This window comes from Dermochelys coriacea, chromosome 18, assembly GCF_009764565.3.
Source record: "Dermochelys coriacea isolate rDerCor1 chromosome 18, rDerCor1.pri.v4, whole genome shotgun sequence".
Taxonomy (NCBI): Eukaryota; Metazoa; Chordata; order Testudines; family Dermochelyidae; genus Dermochelys; species Dermochelys coriacea.
In genome coordinates this window covers 19,935,719-19,961,584 of record NC_050085.1, presented here as the reverse complement: position 1 = coordinate 19,961,584, position 25,866 = coordinate 19,935,719, and the positions used below count along the sequence as shown (strand labels likewise).

Below are 25,866 nucleotides of genomic sequence, written 5' to 3'. Positions count from 1 at the left end.
AGGGCACCCCACTGAGGGCCGCCGAGCCTGTTGAGGCGACGGCCAGTGCCACGCAGCTGGAACCTGAGCCACCAGGGGCATCCCTCGCTGGTGAGGAGCATTCGACCTCCTTTCCGGGAGAGGACCCTACAGAAGAAAGTCCATCTCCTGATGCCGTGGCTGCCAAATCCACCAGAGAGCTTGTGCCCGGCATCACTGAGAGCCCTCTCCCCGCCCAGACTCTCACCTCTACCCCTGCCCCTGCCCTTATCCCGTCCACCTCCCAAGATGTTATTGCTGCCCCGGGACTGTCTCCTTCCCCTTTCCAACAGATGACTCCCAGGGAGCGGCCTTTGTGTTTACCCGTCCCGACCCACCAGGGGCTGCTATCCTCCCTCCGCCGCCCCCTATCGCCCCAGCATTCAGGTCAACCCATCAGGAGCCCCGTCGGGGGTCCGCACCCTGTCTGCCCGTCTTGGTGGGCCACGGGGCTGTACCAAGGGCCCCGTCGGGGAGTAACCAGACCATAACCCCAACCCCCCATGCGCTGCGAGAGGAGTTGCGGGAGTTTCTAGAAGACGTCTGTGGCTCCCGCAACAAAGTCCAGCTTGCCCTCCAGCGATGGGGGGACTTTCATCAAATCCTCTGGGCCGCAAGGGCCCTCATGGGGGAGGGTAAAAGGACCGGGAGGCAGGGCGCTGCGGCCTACCAGCGGGTCCGCCTCTTCCGTGATTCCTTACTCACCTACGGGGTGGGTCATGGATTGCTGCGCGGCCCGCCGGGAGCCACAAGCATCCCTGCCGGCGAGGATCCCCCCCAGCCCTCCTCATGGCACGCTTTACCATCGCAACATTGAACACCCGCGGCTGTAGGATGGGTCTCCGCAGGTCCCAGGTGCTCTCCTTCCTTCAAGAGGGGAGGTACTCTGTGGTTTTCCTGCAGGAGACCCATACGGATCCGACCGCCGAAGACAGCTGGCGGCTGGATTGGGGGGACAGGGTCTACTTTAGCCACCTCACAGTTCGTACAGCTGGAATGGCGACCCTGTTTTCCCCCCGACCTACGGCCCAAGGTGCTGGGGTCGCCGAGGCTGTGCCGGGTCGCCTGCTGCACCTCCGGGTCCACATGGAGGGGCTCGTAGTCAACCTTGTCAACATCTATGCCCCAGCAGCGAGCCCGGAGCAGCTGCAATTCTATCAGCTGGCATCCACCTTCCTCAGCACCTTGGATCCTCAGGAGTGCCTGGTCCTGGGAGGGGACTTTAACATCACCCTTGAGGAGCGGGACCGCTCGGGAACCGAGCAGAGCCCGGCCGCCGTGGCCGTCCTCCAGGAGATAGTCGAACACCACTCCCTGGTGAACGTCTGGCGCGACCACCACCCGGATGACACTTCCACGTTCACCTTTTTCCGGGTGGAGGCCCATCGGTCGTGCCACTCCCGGTTGGACCGCATTTATTTATCACGCTTTCATCTTTCACGAGCCCACTCCTCCAGCATCCGGCCGGCTCCTTTTTCTGACCATCATATAGCCACTGTGACAGCCTCCCTCTGCGCGGAGAGGCTGGGGCCGGCCTATTGGCATTTTAACAACAGCTTGCTGGAGGATGCGGGCTTCGTGGCGTCCTTCTGGGAGTTCTGGCTGGCCTGGCGAGGGCAGCGGCGAGCCTTTCCCTCGGCACGGCGGTGGTGGGACGTAGGGAAGGTGCGCGCCCGGCTCTTCTGCCGTGACTACACCCGGGGCGCCAGCCGACGGAGGGATGCGGCGATAGAGCAGTTGGAACGGGAGGTCTTAGAGCTGGAGAGGCGTCTGGCCGCCAGCCCCGAGGATCCACCTCTCTGCGGAGCGTGCTGGGAGAAGCGGGAGGAGCTCCGGACCCTCGTGGACCATTGGGCCTGGGGGGCCTTTGTTTGATCCCGCATCCGTCTCCTTCGGGAGATGGATCGCGGCTGCCGCTTCTTCTACGCCCTGGAGAAAAAGAGGGGGGCTAAAAAACATGTCATCTGCCTATTGGCAGAAGATGGCACCCCCCTCACGGATCCGGTGGAGATGTGCGGGAGGGTGAGAGCCTTCTACGCAAGCCTTTTCTCTCCGGATCCAACCGATCCTAACTCTTGCAGAGTGCTGTGGGAGGAGCTCCCGACGGTCAGCGCGGGCGACCGAGACCAGCTAGAGCTGCCTCTCACTCTGGCCGAGTTCTCGGAAGCCCTCCGTCGCATGCCCACCAATAAGCCTCCGGGCATAGACGGGCTGACTGTGGAGTTCTACCGCGTGTTCTGGGACATCCTGGGCCCAGACCTAGTCACCGTCTGGGCCGAGTCTTTGCAGAGCGGGGTCCTCCCTCTTTCGTGCAGGCGAGCCGTGCTGGCCTTATTGCCGAAGAAGGGGGACCTCCGCGATTTACGAAATTGGTGTCCTGTCTTGCTCCTCAGCACAGACTACAAAGTCGTGGCAAAAGCCATCTCGCTGCGGCTAGGGTCCGTGCTGGCAGACGTGGTCCACCCAGACCAGACCTACACCGTCCCGGGCCACAGCATCTTCGACAACCTATATCTGGTCCGGGACCTATTGGAACTCGGGGATGGTCTGTCATTCGCCCTCCTGTCCTTAGATCAGGAGAAGGCGTTCGACAGGGTGGATCACGGGTATCTCCTGAGCACTCTGCAAGAGTTTGGCTTCAGACTCAGGTTTGTGAGTTTTCTCCGGGTGCTGTACGCCTCTGCAGAGTGTTTGGTCAGGCTCAACTGGACCCTGACCGAACTGGTCAGCTTCGGGCGAGGAGTACGGCAGGGGTGCCCCCTCTCAGGCCAGCTGTATGCTCTGGCGATCGAGCCCTTCCTCTGTCTCCTCCGAAGGAGGTTGACAGGGTTGGTGCTGCGGGAGCCGGAGCTGCGGCTGGTCCTGTCGGCGTACGCTGATGACGTGCTCCTCGTGGTCCAGGACCCGGGCGACTTGGCGCGGGTGGAGGCTTGCCAGGCCATCTATTCGGCAGCCTCCTCCGCACAGGTCAACTGGGTCAAGAGCTCTGGCTTGGTGGTAGGGGACTGGCGGCAGGCGAGCTCCCTCCCACCCGCGCTTCAGACCATCTGGTGGAGCACGGGTCCACTGCTCTATCTGGGTGTTTACCTTTCTGCCACGCATCCCTCTCCGCCGGAGAACTGGCAGAATTTAGAGGGCGGGGTGATAGAGCGGCTCCGGAAATGGACAGGACTACTCCGGTGCCTCTCCCTTCGAGGGAGAGCGCTGGTGCTTAATCAACTAGTCCTGTCCATGCTCTGGTACCGGCTTAACACCCTGGTCCCAGCCCCGGGTTTCCTGGCCAACCTCCGGACATCGATTCTGGAGTTCTTTTGGTCAGGACTTCACTGGGTCCCTGCAGGGGTTCTCCATCTACCTCTGGAGGAGGGAGGGCAGGGCCTAAAATGTCTGCTCACTCAGGTCCATGTCTTCCTTCTCCAGACCCTGCAGAGGACTTTATGGTGCAGGTGGTCTGGCGTGGAGCATACTGGCGCACGCCTTCCTGCGCCGCTTCCGAGGGCTCCGATACGACCGGCAGCTCCTTTATCTCCACCCGAGTGTCTTCCGCGAGACCTCTCCAGGCTGCCAGTCTTCTACCAGGACCTCCTCCGGACCTGGAAACTCTTTTCAACAACCAGGTCCGTGGCGGCCACCGAGGGGGCAGATCTCCTCGCGGAGCCCCTGCTACACAACCCCCAGCTCCGTGTGCAGGTGGCGGAGTCCCGCTCGGTGCGCCAGAGATTGATCCTGGCAGAGGTCACAAGAGTCGGAGACCTCCTGGACTATGACTGGGGAGACTGGCTGGATCCCCTGACGCTCGCTCAGCGCATGGGGCTTTCCAGACCTTGTACTCCCCGGCGCAAACTTCAGGAGGTGAAGGCCGCTTTGCCACCCGCTGCTCGGGTTCATCTCGACCGGGTACTGCACGAGGGCACGTCCCGCCCACCCGCTACCCCAGGCCCACCGGACCTTTTAATTGGACCCCTGCCCCGTGGACTCAACCGACCCCTTCACCCCTTCACTAGAAGCCAGCTGCACGAGATGCAGCCGGTCTGCTTTCAAACCGCGCCAAGAAAACATCTCTACAGGCTCGTGCTCCATACCCTTCATGCCCTCACCCTCGTGTCCCGCCCCGATACAAAATGGCGGGACCTCCTGCCACCTTTGGAGGGTGAGGAGCCCCGGTGGGCCAGCCTATATTCCACCTTAGTCCCAAGGCCCGCCGGGGATGTCAGTTGGTGGCTCCTTCACAGAGCCGTGAGCACGGGCGTGTACTTGGCGCGGTTCACCTCAATCCCAGACACCTGCCCCTTTTGCGGCGTGAGGGATAACCTGGCACATGTATACTTGGAGTGTGCCAGGCTGCAGCCCCTATTCCGGCTCCTCACCAAAATTTTATTACGTTTTTGGTTGCACTTCTCCCCTCCCTTCTCATTTATGCACTCCCTATCCGTGGCCCCACAAAGTCACGGGATCTCCTGGTCAGCCTCCTCCTGGCCTTAGCAAAAACGGCCATCTATAAAACCAGAGTGAGGAGGTTGGCCGATGGAATCTCCTGTGACTGTGGGGCCTATTTCCAATCCTCGGTCCGTTCACGTATCCGGGCAGAGTTCCTTTGGGCGGCGTCCTCTGACTCCCTTGACGCCTTTGAGGAGCAGTGGGCGCTGTCCGGGGTTCTCTGCTCGGTCTCCCCGTCCGGTTCCCTTCGTTTGACCCTTTGACCGCACTCCTGTCCCTGTTATTTCATTAGTTGTCCCCCGGAATTTTTTGGGCATCTAGGTCCTGTGAATCCCCCTTTTAGGTTGGGGGGATCCTTTTGCGGTGGACTGGCTTTGCCCGCCCACTTCCCGGATCCCAATAAGACTACTCTTCCATAGCCATCTGGCCATGCCCCGTCACAGTATTTTAAGTGATCCCAAGTAAACAGTGAAGAGTAAGAACTCCTTGTAATTGTTAGTAGGAACTGACATATATTAATATATCACAAAGTGTTACTTGGGCAATAGAACATGAATAGAATGCAGAATAAATCCAGACTACCTTATTTTACAGAATATTGTAAATGGCATTTTTCTTATTTATTGCTGTAGCAGCTATTAAGAAAAAGGTTTAATGCTGGGTAAAAATTCAATGTTTACTTTTCATATCCCATTCCCTGCCACCTGGTACCATGCTCTGCCATGCCAGCACTTTATAAGTCTCCTTTAGTGTCTCTTCCACACATGAAAGAATTCCATATTGAAAGCTGAAAGTGAAATGTTCATCTGCTAAAAAGCTTCAAATGACCTGTATATAGGGGAAGGGCGAAACGGTTATTCAAGTGGATCTTTCAAAAGCTAGGCAAAGAGAAAGCTGTCCCCCGACAGCTGTGCCACGTTGTTCTCATTAAAATAGAAGTCCCAAACCTGCCCTCTTCCAAACTGTACTGACCAAGGCAGCAGCCTCTTTCAAAGGCATTGAACCAGAAACACTGACATATAAAGATGACTGTGAAGAACTGGATGTCCATGTGATGGTGAGTTCTGGAGAGAAATTGGGAGTCTTAAAGATTGAAGGGACATTTTATTTTCTGTAAGCACCAGACAATATGGGGTTATGTTCCTGGAATCAGCCATGTCATTTCAGAGTAATGTTTCATTCTCAACAATTTCAGCTTCAGAGTGTTAACAGGGTTGCAGAAGTGATTCCTCCCTTCACCTATCTCAAGTGCTGCCACCAAAGACTCATCCTGCGGCCTTACAAGCTAGCTGAGTTCTTTCTGCTTCTCGCCTCACCAGGGATGTGTCAGAATGTAGCTAACAGTTTTGTGGATGATGGCAAAATGGAGTCTGTCTCACTACCCTGATCTGTATTTGTTCCTATCTTGCTACAAGGTACAGGAACAAAATCTGTCTTTTTGTAATTAAAATAAGCAGATATTTGCTTGTTTGATTTTTATACTATCCCTATTTCAAGACTTTAGGCCCATGGAAAATCAGTGACGGAGCACATCACAAAATAAATCTGATGAAACAACACTAACAACAACAAAACATTAAATGCTTCTCACCCGCCTACAAACACAAGCTCTGCCCTACCTTCCCATTCACCCCCCACTAAAAGTCGACATAAATAGAGAGGTCAACAAATTCAGACTTTGACAAACCGATGTGGGGAAGCGAGTTCCAGAGTCAACGACTCTTCACACTGAATGTCCTGCCCCCAGATCCTAACCAATCTAGGAACTGTGAGACTGATTGTCCCAGCTGATCTCAACTGCCATGGTTTAACAGGAGAGAATCCAGTCTCTAAGAAACATATAACCCAAATCATTAAAGGGCTTTATAGATTAAAACGAACACATAGAACTGCAGATCAGAGTTTTCTGTGGAGCACAGTTGTAATGTGATCCATGTGGGAAGCACCACAAATCATGTAGAAATGTACATTCTTCTCTAGCTGAGTTTTCCGCCCTGATACTTACTGTAGTTGTATCTAGGGCTGGGTGAAATTTTTCAGCTGAAACTATTTTTGATTTCCAAATGCAGATTTGGGCCTGCCAGACTGTTTTGTTTCAGGTCCAATGAAACCTTTCCTTGACCTGAAATAAACTTTTTTTTCCAGGTTTGGCACTGAACCAAAAATCAATTACCTGCACAGCTTTGGTTGTATCTGCAATGCAGTAATCCAGTCTGGTGCTGGACTGGAGCAGATACGTTGTGGGAGAGTCGTTTGGGGACCGTGGCACATTTTAAACTGACAATATTAGGAATCAGTTTGAGCTGGAAATCCCATCTTTTGGGGGGTTTAAGAATATTAATATATTCCCATTTTCTTTTAATCTCATCAGAGCAAAGACTACTCAATAATCAGAAGAATAATAAGATTGCCTGGAGCAGTTACTATACGAAAGTACAGAGAATCAACCCAAGTCATGAAAATTCAATTGAGGGACATGCTCTGATTTTTAACAGTGACAAAACTCTTCCCCGGATTCAAATGGAAAAAAGTTTCAGGCAGAGATTTGAGGACTGGCTCTGTTCCAGGATAGAAAAGGTGTTAAAACTAAGACACTGACACACATCCCTTTTGCATTAGATCAGATTCCATGCCTGGGTTTTGACCATGTTAGATTGGGATTTTACTTCAAATTATGATTTGTTTGTTGGTTCTCCAGAAAGGTTGTTGTTTAAAAAAGTACAGTGCGGTACTAATGCTGCCTCTGAAATATGACTATACAGTGGTCTGGACTGAAGACTGATTCCAAGACAGTCAGATTGCCAGTGAATAATATGCTGACTCACATTTAGGTTTGTTTGTTGGCGTAGTCGATGTATGCACATTCACTGTGCACTGCTTCCTGGCCTAATTAGGGCCTAATATTAGTCTTTCAGAAATCAATGGCAAAAACTTCTCATTGACTTTTGTGGAAGTAGGATTCTGGTCCTTAGTCACTGAAATGTTTAATGGGGGTTCATTGGCTTCTCTGGCTGTACAGAGCTAAAAATCTGGACAGATAAAGGTCTACAGGCTGAAATTGTCTATGCTACAGTTAGCAGTGGAGTTCTTCTAGGCTTGATTAAAGAATCACGAGGTAAAATTCTGTGGGCCATGTGATGCAGGACATCAGACTAGATGATCATAATGGTCCCTTCTGGCTTTAGAATCTGTGAATCAGAGAATAACATGCTGCCATCCATGGGCTCTCTTCCAGCCGTCATTGGGCAATACGAATGTCAGATTTTCTGGAAAAAGATTAAATTAGTGCAGGATGCTGTCAGCAGCTCAGCTGTGGTCTTCAGCTGCTGTTGGCTCTGTGATGTGGAGTTTGTTAACAGCAGATACGCATCAGTGATCATCTCTGTAACGGTCAAGCACCACTGAGTGAGGCAGCATGGTAGGCTGTGGATGAAATCAGTGAGGAGCAATGGGCTGGCACTGCCAGAAGAGCTGTAATGTCTGCTCTGAGAGGTGATGACAGCTGTTGGGGAGATTTACTATGATAACTGCTATCATGAAGCAGATGACTTGATGCTTGCTTTGATGCAGAATAGGACTTCCTTAAAAATGGGTGTAATATAGATAAGTAGGACCAAATTTAGCCCTGATGTAAGCAGGTACAACTATACACAAGTCAGGTAAATTACACTTGCCTGTGTCAGGGATGAAGTTGGCCTTTAGTAGTTGAAGTGCAGTGGTCTGAACTGAAAGTGACTGCAGCTGTTTAGCTTCTTAGGATATCAGATAAGTAGCAGGTGAGCCTAATTTGGGAGCATAGAGGCTGTTGAAAGCTGGAGAAGTGGGTCGTGAAGGAAGGACACTGCAAATGCTGAATTCTGGATCTTTTCTTCTCTGGCTGCTGTCCTGGCTAAAGTAGGTCAGGGCCAAGCATTATATTGCTTTCTGCCCCCTTTGATGTTTCCCCGTCCCCTTGAACAGTTACAAGTCTTTATTAAAGACGCATCAGGAAACTAATTCCAAGGAAGTATCTTGGACTAGAGACAGTTTTTAAGTGTGGGTTTAAGGAATTGCTCTTAACCTATAACTGTCAGTAATTATCTGGTATAATATCTATGTAATGGTAATAAAGCAACAAACAAACCCTCTGATTTTCAGTCATAGAGTCTGTCTCTCTGACTGTGTTTGAGGGAGCACTTTGAAATGATAGGTGCCTTGTCTGCTACTACTTCAAAGGCTGCCAGTTCTCCAGTCACAAATGTCTGTTTCAGGTTGCTAATGCATGTTTTTTGACACTGTAAATCAAGGAACTAAAACAACATAATTTTCCATTGGGAACATCTGTCTACTTGTGAACAGAAGTTGCCTTGTACACAGGATGAAGGTAGAGGTTTAAGCTAACTATGTATTATTATTGCCTTTTTTGGTTAAAAAAACGATTCTGTGTATTTGTTTCAATTTGGTCTTGGTTTGGTTTATGCACTTTTTAGTGAATTGTGGTGTTGGTGAAATGTGCTGACTTGGCAGCCCCATAGACCAAAGGTCTCTCTGTTTGTCCACAGCAGACACAGTGCAGGCAGTTGCAGCCTGATTCCCCATTCTGTCTGCCGAGGTACAACAGCCTTGAAGTGGCCTGACCATTCCTAAGAGAGAGAAGGATGTATTATCCAAGCCCATTCAGTCCTTAGCTTCTGGATTAAGATTCCAAACAAGATTTGGGTGGCTGGTGGGTTTTTGGAGTGGACCCCTGTCTGCTAGGAAATGAGCAGAGGCCCACCAAGAAAACTGCATAGTTTGGTTTCAGAGTAGCAACCGTGTTAGTCTGTATTCTCAAAAAGAAAAGGAGTACTTGTAGCACCTTAGAGACTAACAAATTTATTTGAGCATAAGCTTTCGTGAGCTACAGCTCACTTCATCGGATGCATCCGATGAAGTGAGCTGTAGCTCACGAAAGCTTATGCTCAAATAAATTTGTTAGTCTCTAAGGTGCTACAAGTACTCCTTTTCTTTTCATAGTTTGGCTAGCTAATTTACAGAGTCTCACAGACCCAACACTGAGGACAGTCTTGGAAAGAGACATCACCTTGTCTGAGGGTGGAAATCAGAGCCCTCAGAGGTGGCCAAATAGTGGGTTGGGGCAAATGGTGTTTCACAATTCCAGGGTGGATGACAGCTTGTATGTTCCAATGCTGGGATTTAGTTTCTGCCAAAAACATGGGGCTGTTCCCATGTAACTGGGAGCAGAATTTACCTATCAAATATGAAAAATAAGTGATATAAAAGGAACTTTAAAAATCCTTTCATCAGGCTGTCTCTGCTGTTCTCTTCTTTCTGATCTTCCTGCTGGAAGTTTCCATTGCAGCAGCAGTATATCCCATTAGAATGACGATCTGATGCCAAACTCTCTTGTGCCGTGCAGCTGAAGTCACTGGAGTGCACGGTTACGGCATCCATGTGAATGTTATGCAGCCTCTGTTTCACCCTCTGGAGTTGCTCCAGTTGGACTGTGCTCCAACAACACTGGGTTCAGGAAACATATTAACAGACTCAGGATCTGACACACAGAAGGCTGGTCTGAACTTGGCTGCAACTTATCTGAGTTAATGGATGTGACTAGGAAAATACAGCATCTGCTATTCCTCTCCCTAGTGCAGTTTAGTGCTTCTGTGTAGTTTCACCTGCTTAATGAGGAGCAGCTGTCTGTAGAGCTGTGTGGAGAATAATTCAGTAAACGTTAGTGGTAATTATCGATAGCCCCTGATGTCCCTGTGTATGTTTTTGTGGCACTGCAGATACTGGTAAAGTGATATCATTTGGAGCCTAAACCCATAGCAAGCCTGCTAAAATGGATGAATTTTGTGTGAGTCAGAGTCCACTGACAAATGCATTGTTTAATTTTTTCAGGCTTTTTCTGGAGGGCGGGTGAATACTGGTTGGGGCAATGGAGAGCAGAAGTGGCACCACTGTATGTATAGAAAATTGTAATTGTAACTAACACGTTCATAACCATAACCTGTATGCCTATCTCAGAGTGACTGTTCAGTGCATTACAAGCTTCCATAAAAGATCTTACTCAATATACTCTTACAGTAAAATAACATTGTGTGCAATCAGTTGGTTTAATTGCTTATTTTTGAGGGTTTAAACCTTCTGTTCTTCCATTGGGGTGTCTGGACATGGATTGTCCAAAAGTCAGTTGGGTATGAGAGGGTTGGTTGGTTGTTTTTTTGGGGGGTTTTTTGGACATTGCTATAAGTGATAGTGGTTGTTTTAATAAAATTTGTATATGGGCCCAGATTATTGGGATTGTCACATTTTATAAAAATAAATAACACTTTATGCTGAAAAAAGAAAAGGAGTACTTGTGGCACCTTAGAGACTAACAAATTTATTAGAGCATAAGCTTTCGTGAGCTACAGCTCACTTCATCGGATGCATTTGGTGGAAAAAAAACCCACCAAATGCATCCGATGAAGTGAGCTGTAGCTCATGAAAGCTTATGCTCTAATAAATTTATTAGTCTCTAAGGTGCCACAAGTACTCCTTTTCTTTTTGCGAATACAGACTAACACGGCTGCTACTCTGAAACCTGTCTTTTATGCTAGAAAATCGACTGTAAGGAACAGTCCTTCATTAACCGAGGCATTAGTGGTGGTGGACTAGATTATCTAATAGGTCTTGTCCAACTATCACTTCTGTGGTCCTGCTGGTGTATTAATATGTGGGACCTCAAGAAATGGTGGTTGCTGGTTTAGAGTGTGAAAAATTGTTTTGCGTTGGATAAACTAAACATCCAAGGGGTTGTGTAGCTAGCTGCTCCTGGAAATGTTATATTTTTGATACTATTTATGTCTGTTTTAACAATAAAGATTTTAGTTTGACATAGCCTTCAGGAATCACACGCTGATGCATGTATGCAGTGTACTCAAGGGTATGTAAATGGATCTTTCATCAGCAGGACACTATAGTATTTTTCTAAGCTAGAGTTCCATTAGCTCTGGCTGTTCTGAATAACTCTGGGCCAGAAACTCTGAAAGAGAAAACAAAAGCTAAGATAAACAATTTCCTTTAACCGTTCTTTCCACACCTCCTTATTCTGCCTTCCACTTTCTTTATACTTTGTGACATCCATAGAGGCACTGGCAATTGGGACTGTGGAAAATATTTGCATCACATTTTAAATCTACTTGAACTGAACCTTGGGTTCAAGATTCAGAAAATGTGTTAATCTTGGGCCTGACTTATAAAGTTAGTTGGAGATGGGCCAAGGCTGTTCACTCACACAGCTCAACTAGACATTTAAAAATCGGTTGAGGGCAGAATGGAACCCAGGCTCTGGGCGGAGTCTCCCACATTATTAGATTTTATTGATTCTAATGGAGGGCAAGAAAAGAGAGAATTTGACACTGGGTTGCCGCACTAGCTGATGGCTTTGCTTTGCCATCAGAATGAATGCTTTGCATCGCTGTTATCTCTTGACTGAGATTTACGGTTTGCTGCTGAGCTGGTATCTTGGGGAATGTTGATTGTTTTGGGTCCCATTAACTATATTTTGCCATTTCTTTTTGCGCAACATCTCTGGATGCTCTGTTAGATAGCAAGAGTAGCTCTCAATCCTACCAACTTCTAGAGGAGTGGGAACTCCTGAAGGAAGTTATGCCAGTGCTCAGTTGAACAAAAAGATCAGATAATCATTCAAATTAGGGATGCAAAAACATCTAAGTTATTGAGTCATTCCAGCAGGTGTGGAGAGTGGTTCCAAGAGCTGTGTTTTCTCCAGTCTAGTTTTCAGTGTCTGGATCAGTTGGAATATTTAGTGCTTCATTTGTTGTAGAATGTTATATTGGATCCCATTTTTTTTTGTAAAGTTTTGCATATGGCAGGACTTTTCAATATCCTCAACTCCTCTTCTGTAGTTCTTAGCCTTTGTTATCTCAGTTCACTGCTTCTGTAAGTAGTCTGTTATAATACTTTAGAGAGTTTTAGGCTTAAGCACTGCTTCCTCTACTCCCCTTTGACCTAAGTAGGAGCTGCACATGAATGTCCAAGGGAAGAATAGAACTATCAAGTTTTTCCTACTGTCCTTTGATTTTTCCTTGGAGCAGCTTGCCCTCCATGTATGAGTCTATGCAGCCTAAAAAAAACCCCCACACTGACTGTTGTAGTACAGTCCAGCAATGTCTCAGTGAATCTGCATGGGGAAAAAATCTTTTCCTGTCACGCCAATGCATAGAAATGTTTTCGTTCCCCACTCATTGGTGGGTAATATTATTCATTTCTACACTGAATGCTTTTGGGTTTAGTTACATACTGTGTCCCTGGCATTAACTTTGCACATTGTAATGCACGTTACATTACATTAAAAACAATATTTATTTTGAACACAAGGCATTGGGTAGTGGGAAGCTCTTGATACCAAGAGATCCCGATAGATTTCAGCCTGATTGCTAGCTGTCTTTAGTGAATTTCATTCTTAGCTGTGTGTGAACCCAGGTTACTTCCTTCACAATTTGCTAACAGCTTGTACAAAAATGGGTAACTGCTTTTATTTTTATCAGCTGTGACCTCACATACTCATTGGCAATGAAGTGTAGTTGAAGATTTCCTTCATGAGAATTAATTTGGATAGTGCATCACTATTTAGTTTCTTTGTAGAATCATGTAGACACAGTCAAACAACCAGGATTAGTTAGGATAAATATTTTCAGTGGATGCGTACAACAATTTCAGCTGTGCCAAATATTTGTTGTTGCTGTTTGTCCATTGTGCTTTGGGTGAGCAGTTTCATTTTCTGCCGAAGTAGGATTTTTAAAATGAGCTTCAAACATTTTATCTCCATTTTGATTTTCAGATACATAGAGCACTAACTTTTCAGGGGGAAAAGTGTCACATTTATTTATGTTTTAACTCAACATCTGTTCGCCAGACTGACATCTCACCTGGAAGTCATGAGCAGGAGTCATTAAAAGATCTTCAACTTCTGCCTTAGTACAATCTCTGTGATAACAGAGCCCCATTCCTGCTCAGGGCTGTGGGCATTACCAAAAATAAGCATAATGATCCTGCTGGGCCACTGGAGCTTCAGCTGCTGCAAGAGATGTGGTGTGGCTTAGTGGATAGAGCACAGGACTGGGACTCAGCAGACTTGGGTTCTATTACTGACTCTGCTACTAGCCTGCTGGATGACCTTGGGCAAGTTACTTTCCTCTTTGTGTCTCAGTTTTCCCATCTGAGAAATGGGGATAATGATATTGACCTCCTTTGTGAAGGGTTTTGATTTCTACGAGTTAGGTATCATTGTTATTTATCCTGTGCAATAGATTTGTGATGGCAGCTGGTGGGGGTTTTTCAGGATTTGGTCGGGTGGGATATTGGGGTGGCTGTTAATTGGGAGCAAATTGCCTAGGGAGCTTGTGGAATCTCCATCATTGGAGATTTTTAAGAGCAGATTAGACAAACACCTGTCAGGGATGGTCTAGATAATACTTAGTCCTGCCATAAGTGCAAGGGACTGGACTAAATGGCCTCTCAAGGTCCCTTCCAGTCCTATGATTCAGTTCAGCCAGACCCTGAAGTGCACCACACCATCTAATTTGAATGTAAGACTAATAACCCCTCCCTGGGAGAGGAGCAGGTTCACTAGAAACTTGGCCCAGGATTGCTGTGAAGGTTTGCAATCTTCAGGGACCCTTTGAAGAAATTGGGCTGGACGGAGGGTTCTTTTACACAGAACCCAGTACTGGGTTCATGTGAAAGCAGTGTTGCATGTGGCACCCCATGCTCCTGGCACCCCTTTAGTGGCCATAGCTGTCAGTCACGAAGGCAGTTTTATTTTATATAAATAGGACAGGGGTTCTGAAAGGGGTAAAGGAGTGGCAGGAGCCCCGAGAAGAGCTTGATGCATTTATGAATGGGATTCTATAACTGTATTGACTGCGATAGCAGGGGACTAGACTTGATGAGCCAGAAGGTCCCTTCCAGTCCTATGTGCAGTGATGTAGGGTTGAGTGTTAGTCATGGTTGCTAAGGGGGAGCAAGAGAATTGTGGAGACTGGAAACTTCCCCACAGCTCTGCATGTGAGTAGCTTGTTGGTTAATCTACAACTGCATCAGGAGCTGTCTGTGCATGGAATAGCTTGATGTTTTCCGGTAGGATGCTAGCATGATGTATATAAAATTTCTTCATCATAAGCCAGATAGTTTTTGAGCTCTCACCAGCCCCTCGGTGTGACTCGCTCACCAATGCTAGATTTAAATACCTGTTGTTTTTATAAATTGACTTTCCTTTGACAAACAGCAGTTTAAATTAGGGAGGAAGCGATCGCACAAAACTGCAAAAGAATTAATGAAATACACAGCTCGGAAAAGAAGAAAAGTGCTAGGCTTGTTCTGGAGCCCGCTCCCCCGGGCTGTCTCCTCCCTCTTTAAAATGGATTAAAAGCATTATGTTATGATCCATGATTGTTATTAGAATATGCGGAAAATATGCAAAGTATTTGAAATTAAATTATTTTTATTTAGGTGCTATAGTCAGAATTGAATCTTCTGTGCACTCCATTTTCATACTAAATCCTCCTCCTCCTGGGGTTAATGGTGGTTATGTTTTGTGTTTTAGAACAGCATACTACACGGGCTACAGGCAAGTGTACAGCATGGAATACCAGACTGTGTACAAGTGCTGCCCAGGATGGTCCCAGCTTGGAGGGGATGCTGGCTGCCTTTACTGTAAGTACCACTGTGCACCGATGAGGGTTTGTCCTCATTCCAGTTGTCTTTGTATGCTTATTTCATGGTCAGTACACTGCGGCAGATGCTGTAAACCCCTGTCTTAGAAGAATACTTTCTTTTAATGGGGGAGGAAGTTTCTCTCTGGACTCCTATGAAGTGGTGTGAGCCACTTTCTGTTTTGTATAGAACTTCCACATTCTAACACACGGAGATTTTCAGGGTCACATTATTCAGTTACCCAGTTGCCAAAATCTACTAATATTTTAAAATCACAAGCTGGTGATTTAAAGTGCCCCAGTGGCAGAAGCTGCAGAAAGCTGTAATCCTAGCTCTGAGTGGAGTTATCATTAAGCATAACATTAATTGCTGGTTATGTAAGTGAACATGCCAGTGATAGTTAGCTAATTTGCCCACAGATTCCTCTTGCTCAGCATTTTCTGGAGCTGCTTCTCACCTCTTCATCATAGGAGGCAGCCTTGGAAATGAAGCTTTTGAACAAATGAAGCCTTTGAACTATTCATATACAAAAATGTGTTTCACTACTGTGATTCAGGAGCCCTGTGAGACTGGGCTGGAAATTTATGGACGTTCAACTGTGTGCACTTCCTGCACTTGTTAACTAAGAATGAGAGCAGTTCATTCGTGAATTTACATAATCTGAGAGACGCTTCCCCTTATATCTTGAAAAAAGTCAAATGATTTTTGGTTATATTTTAGGATATTTCATGCTTGGAATTCAGCTGGCTGAACTTCGGGCTCTCTCTACCCACTTTCTTTTCAGCTGATCTCCCCTTATAAAGGATGTTGGGAATTCTTAAACTGCTGGCACTGGCAGGACCACAATAGAAAGAGTTAATGTCACACTCCCAGAACAGGAAGTTAACTTCCGGTATTAATGAGCTGGGGTTGTTATATCTCTGTTGGTTTAGAGTGAGGGACTTGGAGTCAGGATTGCTGGGTTCTAGTCCCAGTTTTTCCACTGCCGTGCTTTGAGACTTTGGCAAATCTCTCTTTGCCCCAGTTTAACCATATGTAAAATGGATATAAAAGTACCTACTTCACAAGCGTGTTGCAAGGTTCCTTTAATGTTTTTAAAATATATTAAAATCTCTTGATGGATTATGCTATGGAGGTACAAAGTATTATTAGTATTTGCTTTTATTATGGAACATGGTTGACTAAAATGGTATATTTGGATAGCTTGAAAAAAGAAAAATTCTCTTGGATCTCACACTGATCTAGCCAAGCACATACATAGAAATAAAAGTTACTAGTGAGGGAGTATCATGTATATTCCTCATGATTATATTATTAATTTCATGCTCAGTAACTGAATAAAATCATCATCTCCTTTTTTAATTAGCATTGGGAGATGCATTTCCTACCAACGTCATTAAAATTTAGCTTTCATTAGAGGTGACAGACAGGCGAACTAACAAATGGTGTGCGTGGTGGCTGTCCTGGCATCAAAAGAATGAAAGCCAACAGGTTTCATATCCATTTTTAAAATGATTTTGATTGTAATTGACCTGGGGCATTGGAAAATGTCTCCGACAGCTAGTCCTCTTTTGTTCCCCTGAAGGGCTTGCAGACCCATTTGCTTGCACTTTGCTTCTTGAAGTGAGGGTGAAAGAGTAAGATGTGTCTAGCAAGCCAATTTTTATTTTTCTGATTTAAAGGATGATAATATAGGAGGCTAAATCCATTGTGTGAAAGGAAACTCTGTGGGTCCTTAATAACCCAGTGGCAGCAGGCAGATAATACTCTCAGCTGAACTCAGAAAAGTGACTACTGTAATGAATTTCCTATAGAGGAAGTGAATAATTCTATCCAGGAAGGGAGCAAGAGGAAGGGAAAGAGAGCTGCCTAGAGAAACTCTTAACTTGTCATCCCAACTGTACGTACTGAAAGTCAAAGGTGTAGGAATAATCTCTAACCGCACTGGACTGTTTGTAGAAGAATTGATTCAGGGGATAATAAGCAGAGGGCATGGAGGATGCCGGATTCTCATAAAGAATGAAGTATGTCTGGGCATTCTGAGAACAAAGGCATTTGGCTATTTAAATATTCATCATGTGCCTGTTGCTGACATGATAGGAGAACAAATGCCATTTACTTTCTTATTATGCATAAATCAATAGACCCTGTTGTTCCCTTTTAAGTTTTGTTTGTTTGGGTATTTTTGCGTATGAATCCCGGGAGGAACAAAGCTGGAAGTTTTTGCTTTGTGCTTGCAATGTAGGTTAAAAAGCAGACTTCAAAGCCAATGATTTTCTCTTGCTTCCGTTCACGAGCCTTGAGATTTCAAAGTGGGGGCAAAGGTGATTCAGGTAACCAGTTAAAATAATACTTTGGTGGGAAGAGGGTAAATGTGAAAAAATAGGAACCTTGTGGCTGCAACACGCTCTATCTTACTATCCTGCTGTCTTGGTTAACTCTGCAATTCCATTCCTGCCTCTCTGCTTTGGCTATTTAAGTTCCTGGCTCCCTATAACTCCAGCAATGCCACTGCTGGCTGCCTCTGTGTTTGGGTAACCCTGAACACTTGGAGTATTTTAGGATAATATTCCCGGTCACAGGCAGCTTGTATATTTTATCTCCTTTTTAACAGCTTCCAGGGTCAGCTTGGTTAGTCCTGGGTGTCTCTGCAGGTGGAGCCAGTACTGGCAGGAACTCAGGCTGAGCCCTGACTAAAGGAAAATGAGGCTGTTGCTACTCCAGAAAAATAAAAAAAGAGGGAGATGCCAAATTGTTACCAGAAATTGAGGTGAGGGATGAACTTTGATTTGTGGTTGACAAGAAGAAGGACCTGTATGATGCTATTAGAAAAGGAAGGCTTTTGGGAGGGTCATTGCTGGCCCAAACCCACTTCAGTAGAAATTCTAGCAGAACTGGAGAATCTAGACTGCAAAAAGGCTGGCTTGATAATGTGGAGCTGTTGTTTAGTTTGTGGCAGAAGGGTTTCAGTTTCCGAAGTCAGAGGTTTTTTCACTGATCACATCTGGCATGGGCTCACATGGAAATGTGCACTGGGTTTCCAAGTGTCTTCCTGGAACTTACATTCAAACCTTCTTTCTTTTTTTATCTTCAATTTCTTTTGAACTTAAAACTGTGTTTATACCCCTAGCAAAGTGAAAATATAGCTGTTCCATCTCCAATATGGCCATAGCATATTTCTATCTTGTGAGGCTTTATAGTGCTATTTAATGATATGTCACATGCTGCGGTCCCAATAGTATTTCAAGAGAGCTGTGCTTTAACCATGCTGGGAGACAGCTGTGTTCTAACCATGACTGAATTAGACCAGGACTGTAGACTAGGTTCTTGGCCCCAGTTATAACATGATTTGGTCCAGTCTGCGCTGTCTGGTCAAACTTTGTTAGAACCTGGTGCAGCAACAACAGAATGCTTAAGCCTGGTGGCTAAAGTTGGCACACCGCTGTCAATCACTATAGGAGAAAGCTGTTGTTTAACAGATCAGAGAGCTGTTTACCCTAAATGTTCTATTTACCCACCATGCAACACTGCTCTGTGGGATGGCAAGTGACTTGTATCCAGCCTTTCTGCTTCAATCAGCAATATATTGTTTGTTGTTCTTTCACATATCAAAATATTCTGTCCTGAGGGGGCCCTGTAGCATCTCCAACTTTTTGGCTTGCAAGGGTGTAATTACTTTTCTGCCCAGTCCCCCAGTTCTCTCGTGGGAACTTCGTGGGTTTTTTTGGGTTCTTGTCTAGACTTTTATGGATCCTTTAATCAGAAGGGGAGGGGTAAGGATGGAGAAAGGAAATGAGTTGATGTATTAATGAAGAACTACTTTGACAGAGAAGTGTACCCAGTAACTTGTGAATTCTGTAAGATTTGCTGTGGAAACTACCTTGTGTAACACTGAAGGCTCAGGGCCTGGTCCTCAGCTGGTGTCAATTGGTGTAGTTCTGTTTAATAATGGAGCTATGCCAAATTATTCTAGTTGAGTGTCTGTCCTCAGAGATGTAATGGATATTGTTCCTGCTCCATGCAGACATGTGGGAAAGGCCATCGGTGGTGAAAATATCATTAGAACTGTAGGAGACTGTAAGGCAGACTCAAGCTAGCAAGAACATCTTTTTCTGTCTTCCAATTTGAGTTAACATTTCTTCACCGCAACGAGCTCGTTCCTCCAGGCATTTGAGTGCTCCTTTACAAATCCCTTCACTTACTTATGCTCTTCTTCCTTTTGCGAGGCTAACCCTTCCACTTATCTAAAAGCAGAAGCACATGATGCTCTATGAGGGTAACTTTGCACTCCCTGTGTTCTTATATTTGTGCCCATCGCTCAGCCATGCCTGTAGCTTCTCTCTTTCATAGTCATGAGGTAGTATCTGATGTTCGATAGGGTATGCTAAATAATAATATGGGAGACCAAGGCCCTGGCACCTGCCTGATTATTAACCCAACCCTGAAGAGTATGCTTCTCCCAGGGCTGTATTACCTGCTTGGCAGGAGAGTGCTTTGCCTAGACAGCTGATACCCACACTCTGCCTCTTCCTTGTTTAGCAGGCTTACAGCTGCCTTGAAACACTGAGGGCTTATTCCATCCTCCAAAAGGTGCTTGTCCAAGTATTTAGAGGTTTGAGAATGGCCTATGCAGTGCCATCAAGCTGGGAACTGCTTAATGACTCACAGAGTTCAGCGTCTCTGCTGGGAATGAATAATTAGGAAATGGTTGGAAAGTTTCATTGAAACACCCTGTAAAATGTCACTTAAGGAAGAGTGCTAAAGAATTAATGCTCTGCAGAGATATGAAAAATTTCTTGAGGAATATTTGATTTCCCTGCTATTCCCCTCCCCCTGTGCCATTTGTAGTTGTCTGCTGGGCTTATAACATTCCCAAGAGTTGTCAGATCTCACCTTTATAAATATGTAGTGCTCAGTTCCCTTGTGGATTACCTGCTTTTTCTCCTCCCTTCTGCTCACAGTGGAAAACAAGTGATGATTAAAAAATCAGATTTTTTTTAAATTTTGAATTGGGTTATTTTACTTAAATCCATTTTTCTTTTTTAAAATAAATCTACTTAAAATTAAAATTGAAATTATGATAAGGCCTAAACTACTTATAATTAAACTACATTTAGATAAAATAAAAAGCAAATAAATAAAAATTAAGGTGTACATGTTTGCTGCAGAAGTTTTTTAAAAGTCAAACCTCTGAACTGGTGGAAGTCACTGGCTAAGCACCAGGAACCAGAGTGTGTGTTGAATTCCTTTTACAGCTTTTGACACCACTAGCCTCTTCTGCAGGTGCAGAGAGAATATTTTTTTTCATTTCAGTTTATTCTGCTAGTTCAGTTGAATGACTAGTTCAGACAAAGTTAAGAAACCACCAAGAGTTGAGGCAAGCTTATTTTCCTCTTTCAATCTGAGTAAAAACTAGGCGAGAGAGAATGAGATCTACTAGTTCTAAAGTCTTGAAGGACATGGTCACCAGAAACAATAGCTCAGTTTACTAACTACAGATAATACTTCCTTTTGTTTAATAAACCAGTTTTAAATGAAGAATGACTCAATAAACTTACTTTTTTCTTGTCTAGCACATTTTTAAAATTTTTTATTTAATTAATATACCAGTTTTACAATGTTGTTTTTATACATTTGAATTGAATGCCAATTTCTTCCCAAATAGAGCTTGATACAAATCACAAGTAAAAAATGGTTTCAGAGTAGCAGCCGTGTTAGTCTGTATTCGCAAAAAGAAAAGGAGTACTTGTGGCACCTTAGAGACTAACAAATTTATTAGAGCATAAGCTTTCGTGAGCTACAGCTCACTTCATCGGATGCATTTGGTGGAAAAAACAGAGGAGAGATTTATATACACACACACAGAGAACATGAAACAATGGGTTTATCATACACACTGTAAGGAGAGTGATCACTTAAGATAAGCCATCACCAACAGCAGGGGGGGGAAGGAGGAAAACCTTTCATGGTGACAAGCAGGTAGGCTAATTCCAGCAGTTAACAAGAATATCAGAGGAACAGTGGGGGGTGGGGTGGGAGGGAGAAATACCATGGGGAAATAGTTTTACTTTGTGTAATGACTCATCCATTCCCAGTCTCTATTCAAGCCTAAGTTAATTGTATCCAGTTTGCAAATTAATTCCAATTCAGCAGTCTCTCGTTGGAGTCTGTTTTTGAAGCTTTTTTGTTGAAGTATAGCCACTCTTAGGTCTGTGATCGAGTGACCAGAGAGATTGAAGTGTTCTCCAACTGGTTTTTGAATGTTATAATTCTTGACGTCTGATTTGTGTCCATTCATTCTTTTACGTAGAGACTGTCCAGTTTGGCCAATGTACATGGCAGAGGGGCATTGCTGGCACATGATGGCATATATCACATTGGTAGATGCGCAGGTGAACGAGCCTCTGATAGTGTGGCTGATGTGATTAGGCCCTGTGATGGTATCCCCTGAATAGATATGTGGACAGAGTTGGCAACGGGCTTTGTTGCAAGGATAGGTTCCTGGGTTAGTGGTTCTGTTGTGTGGTGTGTGGTTGCTGGTGAGTATTTGCTTCAGATTGGGGGGCTGTCTGTAAGCAAGGACTGGTCTGTCTCCCAAGATCTGAGAGAGCGATGGCTCGTCCTTCAGGATAGGTTGTAGATCCTTGACGATGCGTTGGAGAGGTTTTAGTTGGGGGCTGAAGGTGATGGCTAGTGGCGTTCTGTTGTTTTCTTTGTTGGGCCTGTCCTGTAGTAGGTGACTTCTGTAAAAATGATCATTGTATAATAAGTGCATTATTCACCATTTTCTAATATACTGAAATATGTAAACAATAATCTGAATAAATGTGTAAGCTATGTAATTGTTTAAATATGTATAGATATATTGTGTTCTTATGGTTCTTATGGAAAAAGTACCAAATTTTGGGTAAAGGGCTATATTTATTTGCAAATGAACATATTTTTTTAATTGAGTCTCATTGGTTAGAAACTATCTTTCTTTAGGAAAATAACTAAAAAGTACAATTGCAAAACAAGATGAAAATTGATTATTTAAATCGAGCTTTCCTGCTTGATGGTTTAAATCATGATTAAAATGTGATTTAAATCACTTTGACTTAAGTCAATCCATGCTGCTTCGCTGCAGCTCTGTTACCATGTCATTCTTAATTGCATTTTCATCCACCTTTGTCCTGGGCCATTCATCCGCACCACCCAGTTTAGAGAGGGAAAAGGTCAGAAGTCATGATAGCCTTTTTCACTCATGGTCTGGTATCAGATTCCTATCCTTAATGATAACTGATAAGATTGACTTTTGAGCTAAAACCATTAGTTTTAGATGACATCTGAGATTTCACATAAATTCCACATGGGTTGAATAGTGTAGTTAAGCTCCTTGCTGTGCAATACAAGACCTGTGCGTCTGGGAAGCCTCATGATGTCTACTGTTAGCTCCAGGATGCTGAAAAGTTGGGTCCCATCAAGTCTTTACAGTTGGTAGCTCTTAACTGGAATGGAATGATTGGAGTTCAGTAACAGACACTGTGTTTGGGCACCGCTGCTAACTCCTTCCATATCAGCGAATGAAACTGCAGGATGGAGAGGAATTGAGGATGGTGAAAAGGAGGGGAAATGAGGAGTATCAGGAAGAAAGATTTAGTGGGAGATTCAGTACTTTGACTTTTTGATGGGTACAAGCCAGTCTCATTAACAGCACAAGACTTGCTGGCACTGATTCTTGCTTGTTTTCCAGGTTCTGAGGCACAGGCTTGATTGTGGCTAAAGAGGGAGAATAAAATGTTAAGTCTGGTGTGGGGGGGTGTTATCAAAGACTAAGGTGGGTTGAAAGAGCACTTTGAGCATCCCCAAGGGGTGCATAGAAAGCAGCCAAATTCTGATTGCCTTATTAAGAGGGGAGCTTTTATTAGTCACAAATGGCCTATGAAAGACTCCAAAGTGAGTTACCCTGTGCTGAACTACATATCTCACTGCCAGCTCTGTTTAGCTTTAGCATATCATCTATTGAACAGTTAAACAGCACTCAGCAGGGCCTGCTCTGGCAGCCACTCTCAGCTGTTGGTTTGTATTCTGCAAATATGTCAAAACTCTGCTTGGTGCATAACCATGGGCTGCACAACCCGCAGAAAAAATCTTGTACCAGGTCTTCATGAGGGAAGGCTCGATTATTTTATGAGGTATGTTGGTTTGATCCACAGCAAATATGTTCATATAACAACTTAATTTCCTTAAGAGGTTGACTTTCCTGTGTACATTGCCCCTTATTGTTTTGTCAGTTCAGAGGGATAAATTGTATTTCTGTTCATAGAATCATAGAAGATTAGGGTTGGAAGAGATCTCAGGAGGTCATCTAGTCCAACCCCAACTAAGTCATCCCAGCCAGGGCTTTGTCAAGCCTGACCTTAAAAACCTCTAAGGATGGAAATTCCACCACTTCCCTAGGTAACACATTCCAGTGCTTCACCACCCTCCTAGTGAAATAGTGTTTCCTAATATCCAATCTAGACCTCCCGCACTACAACTTGAGACCATTGCTCCTTGTTGTCATCTGCCGCCACTGAGAACAGCCGAGCTCCACCCTCTTTGGAATCCCCCTTCAGATAGTTGAAGGCTGCTTTCAAATCCCCCCTCACTTGTCTCTTCTGTAGACTAAATAACCCCAGTTCCCTCAGCCTTTCCTGGTAAGGCATGTGCCCCAGCCCCGTAATCATTTTCGTTGCCCTCTGCTGGACTCTCTCCAATTTGCCCACATCCTTTCTGTAGTGGGGAGCCCAAAACTGGAGGCAGTACTCCAGATGTGGCCTCACCAGTGCCGAATAGAGGGGAATAATCACTTCCCTTGATTTGCTGACAATGCTCCTTCAAATGCAGCCCAAAGTGCCGTTAACCTTCTTGGCAACAAGGGCTCACTGTTGACTCATATCCAGCTTCTCGTCAGCTGTAATCCCCAGGTCCTTTTCTGCAGAACTGCTGCTTCGCCAGTCAGTCCCCAGCCTGTAGCGATGCTTGGGATTCTTCTGTCCTAAGTGCAGGACTCTGCACTTGTCCTTGTTGAACCTCATCGGATTTCTTTTAGCCCAATCCTCCAATTTGTGTAGGTCACTCTGGACCCTATCCCTACTCTCCAGCATATCTACCCCCCCCCATCTTAGTGCCATCCGCGAACTTGCTGAGGGTGCAATCCATCCCATCCTCCAGATCATTAATGAAGATGTTGAACAAAACCAGCCCCAGGACTGACCCCAGGGGCACTGCGCTTGATACCGGCTGCCAACTAGATATGGAGCTGTTGATCACTCCCTGTTGAGCCAGATGATCTAGCCAGCTTTCTATCCACCTTATCGTCCATTCATCCAGCCCATACTTCAACTTGCTGGCAAGAATACTCTGGGGTGAGCCTTTTGCCTAGGATCAAGCATAATTTTGGTTGAAGATCTGATGTATCCTCTTTTGAAAAGCTATATTCTACTATGTCCCTGCAAGCCCCTACCCCTTGTCTTTTGAAACGCTTATAGGCTTCAGAGTAGCAGCCGTGTTAGTCTGTATTCGCAAAAAGAAAAGGAGTACTTGTGGCACCTTAGAGACTAACAAATTTATTTGAGCATAAGCTTTCGTGAGCTACAGCTCACTTCATCCGATGTAGCTGAAGTGAGCTGTAGCTCATGAAAGCTTATGCTCAACTAAATTTGTTAGTCTCTAAGGTGCCACAAGTACTCCTTTTCTTTTTGGTTATAGGCTTGGCTGGGTTCCATTTAAAGAGTAGTTGTCTGTAAACTTCGATGTCACCTGATGCACAAAAATCAACAACAACAAAATCCACTGATAGTACCAGGCGAGCGCAGCCTTTGCTGCCCTGTGCGCCTGCAGGGATCTGTTATTTCAGCCCTGCAGCCCCCCAGAGTGCTCTCTGCAGCTCTGCGCCCCTACTCACCAGCTGGAATTGCAAGGGCTATCTCTGTGGAAGAGCTGCTCAGAAATGGGGTGGCCTCCCCCAGGGCCTGCAGCTCGTCGTCATCCTTGCAGTGCTTTCTTTCTAGCTTCTGCCCTCCTAAAGTAGGAAGTGCTGGGCTGGCTCCTATCAGATAGGGAAGGGTTAAGTATTCGCTTAGGCTTTAAAGTTCATGCCTAAATATAAATAACATTGCCAAGGAATGAGCCAGAGAATAGTGATTTCCCCCTCCCCTTCCACCCCAAGGTAAGACATAACCCTGATAAAAGCAGGTGGCTTTATTTCTATATAAATTTATTTCTAATAAATTTGTTAGTCTCGAAGGTGCTACAAGTACTCCTTTTTCTTTTTGCGGATACAGACTAACACGGCTGCTACTCTGAAACCTTTATTTCTATATGGTATCTATTGTCCATTTCATAGTGTAATACAATATGATACTTGGTATACCATCTTTTATGAAAGATTCCAATTAACCTTTGTAGTCTACACACAATAATCATTTCATCCATTAAATAGCAGACATGCCTGGGATGAAATGTAGGAACTGTTTAACAGTAAAGAGATGCATTGTGGAACAGTGGAATAGCATATGTTGCATCTTCTGTCTGAAGATCTCTTTACAAGCGTTAGTGAATTAAGACTTTCATGCCCCTTTTGCCCCTTATGCCTCTTATGGAATAGGATATTATTATTATTTCCACTTTACAGTTGGGGAAAAGGAGGAACAGAGATGTGAAGGTACTTTTCCAAGCCTCAGA

General features: G+C 45.2%; 1 protein-coding gene across 5 annotated transcripts in view; it reads left to right on the top strand.

Moving 5' to 3' along the window:
- MEGF6 (multiple EGF like domains 6) overlaps positions 1–25,866 on the top strand; it is a 272,172-nt gene that overhangs the window by 24,705 nt on the left and 221,601 nt on the right. For 4 of the 5 annotated variants that reach the window (XM_043499841.1, XM_038376878.2, XM_043499840.1 and 1 more), the window contains one exon: positions 15,050–15,159. In XM_043499841.1, the coding sequence (XP_043355776.1) occupies positions 15,050–15,159 (110 nt within the window). Of the gene's footprint in view, positions 1–8,265; positions 8,350–15,049; positions 15,160–25,866 lie in introns of those variants that run through there. The other variant, XM_038376879.2, reaches the window with a different exon arrangement.